The sequence below is a fragment of the Schistocerca gregaria genome, chromosome 7 (assembly GCF_023897955.1).
Source record: "Schistocerca gregaria isolate iqSchGreg1 chromosome 7, iqSchGreg1.2, whole genome shotgun sequence".
NCBI lineage: Eukaryota > Metazoa > Arthropoda > Insecta > Orthoptera > Acrididae > Schistocerca > Schistocerca gregaria.
Genome location: NC_064926.1, coordinates 418,612,518 through 418,628,134, shown reverse-complemented (window position 1 = coordinate 418,628,134; position 15,617 = coordinate 418,612,518). Strand labels below are relative to the sequence as shown.

At 38.9% G+C, this 15,617-nt stretch overlaps 1 protein-coding gene across 1 annotated transcript in view; it reads left to right on the top strand.

Moving 5' to 3' along the window:
* The first annotated feature begins 1,799 nt into the window (after positions 1–1,799).
* The window catches only part of LOC126281948 (uncharacterized), a 133,258-nt gene continuing 119,440 nt past the window's right edge, over positions 1,800–15,617 (top strand). The window contains exons 1-2 of the mRNA XM_049981307.1: positions 1,800–2,605; positions 3,225–3,514. Coding sequence (XP_049837264.1) covers positions 2,126–2,605; positions 3,225–3,514 — 770 coding nt within the window. The 5' untranslated portion in view covers positions 1,800–2,125. The remainder of the gene's footprint in view (positions 2,606–3,224; positions 3,515–15,617) is intronic.

The window sequence follows — 15,617 nt, the reverse complement described above, 5'->3', positions numbered from 1 at the left end:
TATGCTAACACTGTAATATGTAATATTACAGTAGGTATATTTTTAATAACTATTTCATTTCAGTTGCTCAGCCAACCCATGTCACATATGCACAAGTAGAGATCCTATGTCACCACACTTAGTGAAATGTGTTTTGATGATATGCATGCTGTAGAAAAAAAAATTCATCTGGATGAGAATGCATATCCAGAGCAATTAACAAGGTGCACTTCAAAAGAATTTCAGAACCTGTTCCCTACCTGACTAATTTGCAGCATTAGAAAATACATGTATCCCACTGTTCTAGAAATGAGAGCTGTGAAACTAATCTACAAACAGGGAAGTAAAGAAGCTGTCTCCAACAATAGACCAATATCAATAATTCCCACCTTTAGTAAGATATTCGAAAGTATTATCATGGCCCAGGGACCCAGCTAAGTGCCTATTGCACAAAACACAAACTGCTTCAGAAAAGAGAAAGTACAACACAGTAGTTACACAATCAGCCCATGAAATTAACGATCTGTTGGACCACAGGATGCATACTGCAGCTATATTTTTAGACATGACAAAAGCATTCGACATGCTGAACGATATGTCACTTCTAAAAGAAAGACGGCGTCAGTGCACACAAAGTACATTCATAAAATTACAAACTTATAGTCCATTAGTGAAAAAGTAATAAACGAGTACCTCAGGGCTCAATTCTCAATCCCTTTCTCCTCCTCATATATATATATATATATGAAACTTCCTGGCAGATTAAAACTGTGTGCCCAACTGAGACTCGAACTCGGGACCTTTGCCTTTCCCGGGCAAGTGCTCTACCATCTGAGCTACCAAAGCACGACTCACGCCCAGTACTCACAGCTTTACTTCTGCCAGTACCTCGTCTCCTACCTTCCAAACTTTACGGAAGCTATCCTGCGAACCTTGCAGAACTAGCACTCCTGAAAGAAAGGATATTGCGGAGACATGGCTTAGCCACAGCCTGGGGGATGTTTCCAGAATGAGATTTTCACTCTGCAGCGGAGTGTGCGCTGATATGAAACTTCCTGGCAGATTAAAACTGTGTGCCCTACCGAGAATCGAACTCGGGACCTTTGCCTTTCGCAGGCAAGTGCTCTACCATCTGAGCTACCGAATCACGACTCACGCCCTGTACTCACAGCTTTACTTCTGCCAGTACCTCGTCTCCTACCTTCCAAACTTCACAGAAGCTCTCCTGCGAACCTTGCAGAACTAGCACTCCTGAAAGAATATTTTTGTAAGTCTAATTACTTTTACTTCAAACGCGAATATGTTGAAGATTCCCAACATTTGTAGTGCAGAGTTAGCAACAGTTGTGGGCCTGGTTCCTTCTGTGTTGGGAAACAGTTTTATTGTATTTTTACTAGTTATTTATCACATCTAAATAGTTCTCTCTTAAGCTACAGTTTCGGGGCTTATTTGATTGGTCAAATATTGTAGGCATTGCGTTCCATGTTGGTTTCCTAAGTTCCACATTCACCGATTTGGCTGAAAGCGTAACGAACAAAACTCTACTTTCTGCAGAAGATCAGGTCTTCTGGTATTTGCTAGCAATTTTTTATTGTTATAGGAAAACGACATTCTTCAATAAATGTCTTTATGTTCCAAGAGAATAGAAAATAAACTATCCTGTAATATACCATTTCGTATCTCCTAGGTTCGTAGGAAACTGAGTAGTGACAAACGTGATGTCATTTTTTACTTATTGTCGTTTTTATGGCACTACATTCACTCCCTATTGTAAAAACGATTATACAAACCAATATAAGCGTTAGCATTCGCACTCATCCGATATCGTATTCACAAGTACACTTGTTGGCCGCTTGGGGCGCTGCTATCACAGTGGGTAACAAAAACGAGACAGTGTCGCGACTGTTATGTTTGACTGTGCTATCGAATTTATGCATAGTCGTTCTCACTGTTTATCTGTCTCTTTAAGTCTTTGACGAAATGTTTGTGTTCAATTTCAAATGTGCATAGACGGAGTAGCGTTATTGTGTTTGGGAAAGTGTTGACTGTGTTTTCACAGATAGAAACAAAATGGAAAATTTATTGTGCACATATCATGTAGTGTGTATTCTGCTCCATAATGCGTAATTCATAAGTTTCGTACTTCATGTCAAGTCGCATGGTAAGAAGAAATATAGAATCCCTAAGTAAGGAAATTTCAAGTGTTGAGCAGAAACTGCAAGATGTTTTGAAATCGAAGAGTAAGAAGCCTGGTCTTGGGCGAAATGAAACTGCGAGTCGCGACATTGAATTGTTTATTACTGGACCGTCGGGAAAGAAACTACCAACAGCGATAGTGAAGCCAGACACGCTATTTCGGGCGCGCAAGGCTTCTGGTAAATGTGTGGATGTATTTGAAAATAATGACGGTACTGTCAAGGTGACAATAGAGCGGAATAGCTCCTCTCACGAAAACCGCAGACGTTCTCGCAGTACACCAGAAATCAATCTTGCGTCGGCAGATGATGAGAGAGCTACAAAGTCAACCGAAAACATGAAAAAAGTTGCTGATCGTCGAAGTACGACAGGAGTAATGCCAAGAAAAGTTAAAGCAACGCCGAGGTCCTTACACCAGTCATGGGGCGATGTAAGTGTTCTTGATAATTCGTTGGCAACGATGTCTAGACTAGATCCTTGGTTTCCCAACCATGCATCCAACGATGTGCGAACTTAGATTTAATTGTATGTATTTATTGAGAAGATAATAGCTCACAACTCAATGGCGAAATTGTAAACAAAGCACTATGACATAATGTTTGTTTGGCGAAACGTCTGAAGTAAGGTACAATAGTAGAGCAATATTATTGTTTTCACTCTAATGAATACGTTGATACCTTGTAGTCTGATAAGATCTGGAAGTTTGGGACCTGTTCATTCTATTATTTTATATACACTGTGATGGAGGATAGAGACTTTCAGTTAGGATCTAATGAAAACTTCTGAGATACCAAAATACATCTAAAATATTATGGTTGCTATGTTGGGTACCATCTTTTGTAGAGCATTTTCTATCCTTTTATTTTTACAAATTGTGTGAGAATTCCTGTTTGTGACAGCTTCATTACTATTTGAGTTCGAAATTTAAGACCGTAATTTACAAATAAATAGCTTTTTTTTTTATTAATATAGATACAGATAGGTAAATGAGGTTTAGAAAACCAAAGGCAATTCTTAAAATTTTATATAATTTCAAATTTATTTGTAAGGTGCTGGATGGGAAACACAGGAGTGCAAATGCAACACAACAGCCAAGAAAGACACAACAAGGAAATCTGATTAAAAAGCAGCCTGAAAAGTGTGATAATAGTGATGTACGTCCCTCATCTGTGGCTCCTGCTGTTCAGCGAAAGGATTCAAACAATGCTGTGAAGGAAGAGAACTCTGCTGTTGCTAGTCGTACCTCCATCTCAAAAAATAATGCTTCAGAGTTTATACCAGCATGTAAACCTCAACATGATACCAGTTCCTTATCACCATCCAGTTCGTCTTGTTACAGGTAAAATGAATTTGGGATTAAATAAGGTCTGAGAAGTCCTCTTGGTGATTGCACGTCTTAAGTTTTTCACACATTAATGATGTCTAGTTTATCATCATTATTTGCCTTCTATCTCTTCTGTAACTATTTCCTGTAGTTACAGAAGCAGAGAAAATAATAGTAATATAGCACTAAATAACTTTCATTTACATGGAAATTGATTGTAATGCTGTTATAAAGATATGTAAACACATTTCATTCTTGATATGTTGTAGAATATGTTCTTCTAATACTCTGTAATGACTGCAGCTCTATGCACATTCTCCCAAAATATGTAGTTAAAAATGAAATACTGGATCTGTCAATATCATTTCTCTGTTTTGAACCAATATCAGCAAAACAGTGGATATAAACCACTCCTCTAAATCCAGTATGCTTAAAATGCACGTCATAAGAGGAAAGATATATTGCATAATAACCAAATTGACTATCTAACATAAGGTTGTCAGATCTTTCACAAAACACACATAAATTCATGTTGTGTGTAAAGGGTGTTAGTGGGACCAAAGTTAGTGTCATGGCTTCAGAAAACATCGCTCTTGTGCAACGCAGCTAGCTCTTTATTCGCACGAAGTAATGGCCGCTATCGACAGGGGATCTCAAGTTGATTCCGTATTTCTAGATTTCCGGAAAGCTTTTGACACCGTTCCTCACAAGCGACTTCTAATCAAGCTGCGGAGCTATGGGGTATCGTCTCAGTTGTACGACTGGATTCGTGATTTCCTGTCAGGAAGGTCGCAGTTCGTAGTAATAGACGGCAAATCATCGAGTAAAACTGAAGTGATATCAGGTGTTCCCCAGGGAAGCGTCCTGGGACCTCTACTGTTCCTGATCTATATAAATGACCTGGGTGACAATCTGAGCAGTTCTCTTAGGTTGTTCGCAGATGATGCTGTAATTTACCGTCTAGTAAGGTCATCCGAAGACCAGTATCAGCTGCAAAGCGATTTAGAAAAGATTGCTGTATGGTGTGTCAGGTGGCAGTTGACGCTAAATAACGAAAAGTGTGAGATGATCCACATGAGTTCCAAAAGAAATCCGTTGGAATTCGATTACTCGATAAATAGTACAATTCTCAAGGCTGTCAATTCAACTAAGTACCTGGGTGTTAAAATTACAAACAACTTCAGTTGGAAGGACCACGTAGATAATATTGTCGGGAAGGCGAGCCAAAGGTTGCGTTTCATTGGCAGGACACTTAGAAGATGCAACAAGTCCACTAAAGAGACAGTTTACACTACACTCGTTCGTCCTCTGTTAGAATATTGCTGCGCGGTGTGGGATCCTTACCAGGTGGGATTGACGGAGGACATCGAGAGGGTGCAAAGAAGGGCAGCTCGTTTTGTATTATCGCGTTATAGGGGAGAGAGTGTGGCAGATATGATACACGAGTTGGGATGGAAGTCATTACAGCATAGACGTTTTTCGTCGCGGCGAGACCTTTTTACGAAATTTCAGTCACCAACTTTCTCTTCCGAATGCGAAAATATTTTGTTGAGCCCAACCTACATAGGTAGGAATGATCATCAAAATAAAATAAGAGAAATCAGAGCTCGAACAGAAAGGTTTAGGTGTTCGTTTTTCCCGCTCGCTGTTCGGGAGTGGAATAGTAGAGAGATAGTATGATTGTGGTTCGATGAACCCTCTGCCAAGCACTTAAATGTGAATTGCAGAGTAGTCATGTAGATGTAGATGTAGAACTCAGTAGTGGATGAGACTGGAACTGAAATTTAGGGTAATAGACTAAAAGCTGTGATGCTTAACTTGGTTTTCAAATGTTCCTTTACAATGGAAAACCTAGGAGAATTGCCCTAATTTAACCCTTGTACCACTGAAAGATGGGTGAAGTTTGTATTAATGTCGGTGATAATGAGAAACAACTGAAATTTTTGAACAAAGCTCCAGGGTCCAATGGAATCATTGTCAGATTCTATATTGAATTTGCAGCTGAGTTACCCCCCTTTTCTTAATACAGTGAAGAGCCAAAGAAATTGGTGCACCTGCCTAATATTGTTTAGGACCCCCACGGACACAGAGAAGTGCTGCAACATGACATGGAATGAACTCAGACTAATGTCTGAAGTAGTACTGGTGGAAATTGGCACCATGAATCATGCAGGCCTGTCCATAAATCTGTAAGAATATGAGGGGGTGGAAATGACTTCTGTACAGCACGTTGCAAAGCATCCCAGATGTACTCAATATCGTTCATGGCATGGGAGTTTGGTGGCCAGTGGAAGCATTTAGACTCGAAAGAGTGTTCCTGGAGCCACTCTGTAGCAATTCTGGATGTGTCACATTGTCCTACTGGAATTGCCCAAGTCCTTTGGAATGCATAATAGACTTGATGGATGCAGGTGATCAGACAGGATGTTTACATACATGTCACCCATCAGAGTCATATCTAGATGTACCATGGGTCCCATATCAATCCAATTGCATGTGCCCCATACCATTTCAGAGCTTCCACCAACTTGAACAGTCCTCTGCTGACATGCAGGGTATGTGGATTCATAAGATTGTCTCGTTACCTGTACACATCCTTCCACTCAATATAATATGACAAGACTTGTCTGCCCAGGCAACTTGTTTCCAGTCATCAACAGTTCAATGTCAGTGTTGGCGGGCCCAGGTGAGGCATAAAGCTTTGTGTCGTGCAGTCAGCAAGGGTATATGAGTGGGCCTTAGGCTCCAGAAGTCCATATAAATGATGTTTCATTGAATGGTTCGCATGTTGACACTTGTCAATGGCCCAGCATTGAAATCTGCAGCAATTTGCGGATGGGTTGCACTACTTTCACATTGAACTATTCTCTTCAGTTGTTGGTCTCCATTCTTTCAGGATTTTTTTCTGGCTGCAGCAATGTCAGGGATTTGATGTTTTATCATATTCCTGATATTAGAGGTACATTCATGAAATGTTCAGGAAATTCCCCAGTCCCCCCATCGCTACATCGGAGATGTTGTGTCCCATCGCTCTTGCGCAGACTATAAAACCACATTCAAACTCATTTAAATCTTGATAACCTGTCAATATATTGATCTAACAACTGCGCCAGATGCTTGTTGTCTTGTATAGGCTCTGCCGGCCACAGCACCATATTCTGCCTGTTTACATATTTCTGTATTTGAATATGCATGCCTATGTCAGTTTCGCGTCATTCCATGTCAAATCAACACACTTATTTTACCTCGCCCTCCTAGATTTTGCTGGAAGCTGATATACTTATAGTGGACACTGAGACTAAGAAAAATACCAAATTTAAATTTTTTATCTCAAACCATTCCTGAAATATGGCTGTGTAAACTTTTCAAAAACCAGCCAAAAATGTGTGAGCGGACTTTTTTTAAATTGTCCTAGGAGCTGCCCTAATTGAGCTAGAGAACTGGGAAAGGTGTCATTTTGCATGCTCATTCCAGGGATATACAACAAAACATAGCTTCTAATTAATAACCTTTTTCAAAATGGTAATTAATATTTTGATTTGATTTTTTTACAAAAAGTACATAATTGAAAATTTTCAAAATATTTCCATAACTACTTCATACTATTGTAAATCATGTGGCAAAATATAAATCTGGGATGATGATGGATTCATTGTTAAAAAAAAAAAAAAATTCTGGACTCTTGTTTTTCACTAACGGCCCTAGTTTGACCAAATTGACCTTTAACAAACAGGAATTTCTTTAAAGTATAGTGAAAGGTAAGTAAAAAAGTATTAGAAATATCAAAACATCACCTTATTAAACCAAAACTAATCAGCATATTTTATAATTAAGTTGATTGATTATTTTAATTTCATACAACTTCACTAACAGTATATTAACCGATATATCAAAAACAAGAAATTGAGCATTTAACTAAAAAATGAAATAAAGTATGAATAAGTACACGTATTTACATAATAGTTCTGGTCCATGATGTTTGAAATGGAACTATTAAACAAATTAAATACATAATGCTTGTTTTTGAATAACCGGTATTTGTACATAGCTAAATTTAACACAATAGGTACTCACAATAATTTTGAAACAACTTTCTATAAAATATACATTAACACTAAACTGAGACAAAAATTAAGTTTTGAGTTGAAAGCAGTTTCCCAATAAATTGTCTTGGAACTTCACATATTACATTTTAATAAAGCTGACTGGGTTTGGTTTATATCACTTTCATTAAGAATGTATGTTCTCCCTGTCGGAGTAAATGGATTCACTTTTGTGAGAACATCCACAACTGACACCCACAGGACATCTGCATGTGCAGGATAAGAGAATGACTTAGCTGGTCCACATGGATGAAGAAAAGTTATTTTCACTTCATCAAGTTCTTCGTTTTTTTTTTTCCTTCTAAAATGTACCCAAGCCACCAGTTTCTGCCGTATACAGTGGTGACATAGCTTGATACATCGTGTAACTTCAGTTTGTCTAGTGATGTAGTTACTTCCCTCTCCCAGCTCTGCATATCACCTGAGAAGCATTTGACTATTAATTTTGATGTAGTATTGGGAATGAAATCGTGAAATTGCTGTGTTCCTTTGATTGTCAATGCCTCTTCAAGTCGGCTTTTTAAGAATATTTCTGAAGCAGCGTATTCTTCTTGAGTGGAATATGCAAAAATCAACATTTGTGATATTAATCTACTGCCTACTCAAATAGATGTCGTGCGGTTTGGATCTGATTTTGGTATGGCCTTTGTAAACTTGCATGAGCTTCCAGTCTTTTTACTGAACCCCCTACTCCATCACAAGGCCCTTTCCCATGTTCTGTGGCTGAAAAGTGCCACTCAGCTTTTATGTTGAAGTCTTCCTCGTGGAGGCAAAGGTTCAGGAAGTTTTTCTTATTTTTATATTGAGTGGCAGAACCGTCAGAATAATAGTATATCTTTTTTGGAATCTTTTGAAATTTATTTGTTAGATACGAAATTAGCTTCTTTTGAAAGGTGTAAACTGCAGTTGTATTGTGCTCCAGGCAATCAGAAACAATGACAAAGCTCATATGCTCAATTTTGTCTCCTGTTTGTTAAATACAACAAAAGGATGAGTGGTAATCTTTTGCCTTGTCCAGTGCGAACGCTGAGCTACACACTATAATTTTCTGAAAAATCACATATGACAACAAATTCAGATTCCATAAGGTTTTCTCGTGTGGAGTTAAGGAATGTTCGTTGTTGCTTGGCAATGAAGTCATGCCGAATCAAAGTAGACATCTTACTACAAAATAAATCTATGAATTCCTCAGTAGTTTGATGAACAATTCCAGATTTCAGCGGTCAACTGACATCCACTGTTGGAACTGAGCTTTTTCAATTAAGATTTCATGAAAAGAGTCTTGTAAAATTTTACGTATGACAGTTTCTCCTGGGCAGTATTCAGTTTCCCATGTTGCAATCAACTGATGATGGGTTGCAAAGCATTTTTGCAATGCACTGCTTATAATTGTTTAAGCTGCTGTTTGTTACTGTATTTAGTTTGGCATTTTCTATCATTAATTTTATGTTTTGGTGAGTTGTGCACACACAGACAGTGTGTGTGCCACTCGAGCCAGCAAATACACGATGTTTCGGTCTCAACTCAGCAAATTTAGAGAAACCTATTTTTATGTTAGGAAACTTGTCTTTAAAATATTTGTAAGCTTCTTTAAGGTTACACAAAATAAGTCTTTTTGATATTTTTGTTTTACTTCCACTTGTTTCTGTAATTGTCACACAATCTTTAATACCTGGTATTGCCCAGCTAACTTCATCATTTTCATAAAATGAATGTACAGTTTTGACAGTTCCTGTTGGTAAACACTTCCCTGGTTTTGGGTTTGGACCTTCCATGAATCCTTTCTCTTTCAAATATATATATATATATATATATATATAATCTGCTGAACAATGTAATTAGAAGCATTAAATTCCCTCATTATTTTCCTGACACTCCACTTTTCAGGTAAACTTGTAAGAATCATTAGTTTTTTTGCTCTACTTATAGAATTTTTAAAGTTTCTTTTAAGATTTTCGAGAACAGATTCATCAGTATCTGATGAAGAAGTTTCAGGAGCAACAAAAAGTTTACATGTCATTGATGAGATTTTCTTCACTTTTGATTTGGCGTAATGCCTAAATGTTAGTTTTCTTGTTAATTGGGGACTCACCTAGTTCTTGAAGTGTTGCGTTAAATGTTTTAACAGCTACTGAAGTTGGAGTGAAGTCAGGGTCTTGGTCTCTGATGATTATCTCTGATCCAGAAGATTCTTCTTCAACACTTTCATCACCGATGGGCTCTGATGTATTTTTCAATTTGGGTACATCTTTCCTACATTTATCACAAATCTTGGGACCACTTGGTATATGAGGAAATAATTTGGGCATACATGTTGTGACATTTCTCAGTTTTTTTCTGTCTGTAATAAAATGATTTGACTTATTCAATGAATTACAACACTGCACTCCTACAGCACTATGAACTATAATACAGACTGGTCAACACAAAAGTAAAAACTGATTCGCACTAAAACCACAGTGCACAATAATGCTGTAGGCACACAAAGCCTTAGAAGGTAACAAGGCAGACTACAACATCTCAACAATGGCTCCAGTCTCTGAATTATTGTAGAGACATCAAGCCCTATGTATATGGTTCTGTACTGACATACTACCTTAAAGGTCAGTTTGGTCAAACTAGGGCCGTTAGTGAAAAACAAGAGTCCGGAATAATTTTTTTTAACAGAACCCATCATCGTCCCACATTTATATTTTGCCACGTGATTTACAACAGTATGAAGTGGTTACGGAATTTTTTTGAAAATTTTCAGTTATGTACTTTTGTAAAAAAATTAAATCAAAATATTAATTAACATTTTGAAAAAGATTATTAATTAGAAGCTATGTTTTTGTCTATCACTGGAAAGGGCATGAAAAATGCTGCAAAATGACACCTTTCCCAGTTCTCTAGCTCAATTAGGGCAGCTCCTAGGGCAATTTAAAAAAAGTCCATTCACACATTTTTGGCCAGTTTTTGAGAAGTTTACATGACTATATTTCAGGAATGGTTTGAGGTAAAAAATTGAAATTTGGTATTTTTCTTAGTTTCAGCATCCACTATAAGTATACCAACTTTCAGCAAAATCTAAGAGGGTGAGGTAAAATTTTTATTTAAATTGTGTTGATTTGACGTGGAATGACTCTTTCTTTGGCGCTTCAATGTACAACCTACGGGGGAAAGGTGCCCAGTGGTTGGAAAGAAGCGCAGGTAGCTTGCATGTTCAAGAAGAGTATTAGATGTGATCCACAAAATTACCGTCCAATATCTTTAACATCGCTTTGTTGTAGAATCATAGAACAGGTTCTGAGCTCAATCGTAATGAGATTTTTTGAACGAATGACCTCCCTCCATTGATTCCGAGTTCAACCGTAATGAGGTATTTTGAACAGAATTACTTCTGCCACACCAACCAGCATGGATTCTGAAAACATCAATCATGTGGATCCCAACTCTCAATTTTGTCATATGACATACTGAAAGCTTTTTATGAAGGCAGTCAGGTACATGCAGTATTTCTTGATTTCCGAAAAGCATTTGACTTACTATCACACCTGCCTTATTGTTAAAAGTTTGATCGTATGGGATATCAAGTGACATCTGTGACTGGACACAGGACATAGTATGTTTTATTGGATGGAGAGTCATTGACAGATGTAGAAGTAACTTTGGCTGTGCTCCAGGGAAGTATATTGAGGCTCTTTCCTTTCATGTTGTTTATTAATGACCGTACAACCAATGTTAGTAGTAACCTCAGACTTTTTACAGATAATGCAGTTAGCTGTAATGAAGTACTGTCTGAAAGCAACTCATAAATATTCAGTCTGATGTTGATAAGATTTCAAAGTGGTGCAGATCGGCAACTTACCTTAAATGTTCAGAAACTGCACTTCACAAGACCAAAATGAATACTATTCTGTGAGTATAATACCAGTGAGTCACAACAGAACTCAGTCAATTCCTACAAATACTTAGGTGTAACATTTTGTAGATATATGAAATGGAATGATCACATAGGCTCAGTTGTGATAAAGCATATGGTGGACTTTGGTTTATTTGTATAATACTGGGAAATGCAATCAGTCTACCAAAGAGAATGCTTACTAATCACTCGTTAACCCATTCTAGAATATTGCTCATGTGTGTGGGACCTGTACCAGATAGGACTAATGGGGGATACTGAATGTATACAGAAAAGGACAACATGAATGATCGTAGGTATGACCCATGTGAGAGTGTTACAGTGATACTGAAGAAACTGAATTGGCCGACTCCTGAAGATAATCATAAACTATCCCAAGAAAGTCTACCATAAAACTTTCAAAAACCAGCTTTAAATGATGATTCTATGAATATACCACAACCCCTACATACCATTCGCTTAGTGAAAAAATGAAATGTCGTGTGGCGAGGGCCTCCCGTCGGGTAGACCATTCGCCTGGTGCAAGTCTTTCGATTTGACGCCACTTCGGCGACTTGCGCGTCGATGGGGATGAAATGATGATTATTAGGACAACACAACACCCAGTCCCTGAGCGGAGAAAATCTCCGACCCAGCCGGGAATCGAACCCGGGCCCTTTGGATTGACAGTCTGTTGCGCTGACCACTCAGCTACCGGGGGCGGACATTCGCTTAGTGATTGTGAGGAGAAGATTAAAATAATTACAGTGCACACAGTCATTCAGTCAATCATTCTTCCCATGCTTCATATGTGAATGGAATGGGAAGAAACATTAATAACTGGTATAACAGGATGTACCCTCTTCCATGCACTTTGCAGTAATTTGCATAATATAGATGTAGATGTCATCTTTGAACCTGACATAGACCTCGGATTACATCGCTTATTAGTGATCACCACAGCCAAGGTTTTGTATTCACCATCATTAACTTCTTCAGCTTGTGACCAAACTATTACTCTCTAACCTAACCTAGTGCTCTACAGATCAATCTGTCACCACAACCCACATTCCAGAAAATAATATAGAAGCAAAATAATTGTCAAGTGTTCTGTCTCTGTGTATTTATGACCTCACACTCCACATCATCATTAGATGTAGTTTTATAGACAATGTCTGGTATAAGTGGGGTCAGATGTATCCTCCTACCCCCCCACCCCAAAAAACACCACCTACATCCCTATACAAGAATTATAACAACTTTCTGACTGGTGTTTCAGAAAGTCATGTGGTAGTGGCCAGTTACAAATCAATCTCAGTAGTTCTTTCTGGAGTGTCCTGTGTTGTCAGTTTTGTAGGTACTTGCAAAGCTTTGTCAAATGTGTCCAGTGCTTTGGCAACATTATTATCCTCCAGCCCCACATCATAAGGGGCTCACACTCTTTGATGAGTATGTGCTTGACGAGTGCCGAGCCCCAGCCATTGTGGTACTACTTCCTTTTTCATGCTGAAGGTCTATCCTGCTATTCTTTTGAGGATGTTCTTCCTTGAGCTTTTCTTGTCCACCGTTTTCGTATATTCTTTCTTCACTTTGATGTTTGTTCTCTTTCGATTTTATCCTCTTTTTCTCCTTGTGTGTTACTGTGGGCCTGCTCGTGCATTTGGCACACAAAGGGTGGTTGGATAAAGAGTAATTCCCAGCAAATGGGTTGAGAGGCAGGACTGATACATGCTCCCTGGTAAAGGCCAGACCATGGGAAGGGTGATTGCCTGAGCTGATACCTTACAAATCACCAATTGATCCCTCTATCTCTGATGAGGGAGATTTGACCTGAGGTGGAAATATTTGCCTAAGGCAGGTTAGTATCCCTGAGTGGGAATTGTTGGGAGGAAGGAACTTTGCATCGAAGTTGCTGGCAGTAACAGGGGATCCAATTTATTGAGAACACCAGACCAATCCTGTTGTCCTGTGTCTACCAAATGGAATGTAAAGAAACAAAGGAAATAACCATCTTCCACATGCACTTCACTATTTAGTAGTGTCCCTCTTGGAAGAAAGTAAGCATTTTGTTACAGTAAATCTGCATGAGTAATGGAATCCAATAATTGAGACAGGCTGTGCATTTCAGGCACAAAAACTGTTGAAAGCTCTGCCCTTCCATTGATAGCCCATTTGTATAGAGAACTATAGAACACACAGTTTCTCTCACAGAATTCTTACCACCTCTCCATTTCATGAGCCGACTGAGGGAGAAATCCAAAGTTACCTTTTCGATAAATGCATAAAAACAGTCCATTGAGCCACAAGGATAGACAATGAATTAGTGCCCACCTGTACCTATTCTGTTCATTTGACTGAATGGAACTCCTGTTGAAGGTCAAGGCAAGCTATTACATCATCAGTGTAAGACCGTACATACTGAATCCAATGCGTTGCTATAAGTGTCAGCATTTCACTCGCACCTCCACCCCCCACCCCACCCCACCCTTGCAGTAACTACATATTGTTTCATCCTGCGATTGCCCTGTGTACCTCAGTGTGCAGGCTATACAGAAGATGAAGATGAGGGAAAAGGTTTCACTTGCCGTTGCTCAGAAAATATTTGCCATCTGAAAGCCTTCCATGCCACCATCTGGCAATTATGGAATTATCATGGATACACCACACCCAAACAAGAGTAAGAACACACAGACCTGCAACCACCAGTTCAGTGTCCCAATTGTAAAATCCTCGAGAACTGAAGTAGCATTCTTGTGTACCACTACTGTACCTGAGCAACATACTATAAAACTTTCACTCACACACTGGAAGTCTCCGTGACTTGCACAGAACTACATAAATTTAATTTCATCTGACAAACACAAAGTCACTAAAAATAGAATAAATAAAAAAGTTCTTCCCCTTCATCATCTCAGATATCCTCCTCAACAGTAACACATTGTAAAAATATCGCTCGACTAATCTCCACTCCTCCGACAAGAATTGCCAATTGATCCTCCACTGTACAGAAAGCTGGTTGACTCTTGGAAGGAAACCCTACCTCTGAAGATATAACTGAGCTGCTTCTGAACTTTGTAGTCCAATGAATACAAAACCAGACACTATGAAGCTGCCAAGGTGATGGCCACTAACCCATATGCAATCACTTACCCTTAACTATCTTTGTATTTCAATGGAATATATGTGGCATCAGATTGTATAGAATAGAACTGCTGCTAGAACTATGTTCACAGTCCCCAGCTCCTTCATGCTTGCAGGAAACGAAAACCAAACCTCAAGACCACTTTGATCTGTCACACTTCATCCCGATACTCTACGACCTTCCTCCCAATGAAGGAACTCCAACTCATAGGGGTGTAATGAGTCTCACCCAAGACAATGTCAGTGGCCGGATCATTCCATTCAACACCGGGTTGCAAGCTGCTGCTGTTCGTATTTACCTTCCTGAAATTCCATTTTCTCTTTGGTTCACATAATCCCTGTGCTTGATCTCACCATGGTGGAAGTACTGCAGCTTATTGGCCAGCTCCCAACAACTTTCTTGCTGCTTGGTATCTTCAGTGCTCACCACCCCATGTGAGCCTCCCCAGACCCTGCATGAGGGGGCACTCCCATCAAATATTCTGGGTCAGCTTAATATCATTTTACATGACACAAGTGGACCGAAATTTTCCTCACATTTTATACATTCATTGTTACTACATCTTGATTTCTTCTGCAGCACACAGCTTGCTTGCCATCCGCAGTAGTCTGTCATCTTAGACACATTTGTGCATCCATTTCCTGTGTGTAATTTGCTTGCTGAACCATGCGCAGTTCTGTGTCATCATCTCAGTTGCTGAATGTTCCATATCCTAAATGTCTTACCTCTCATGATGAACCCCAGTGCCCTGGTAGGCTGATTAATGCTAAAATGTGGATCACATGTGAAAACATACTGTTTGTCTTTGAATGCCACCCCACAGTGGAGAATGATGTCCAGTATAAACATATGCAAGCAAATAACCATCGAAGTATCAGAGGTAGCATAAAGCAATTTAGAGTTTTGTTGTTAATTCTCTTAACCATTTTACTCCCTCTTCTGCCATTTAGGATAAACACCATTGTTTTGCTGTAAAAAAAAGATCTGTCTACC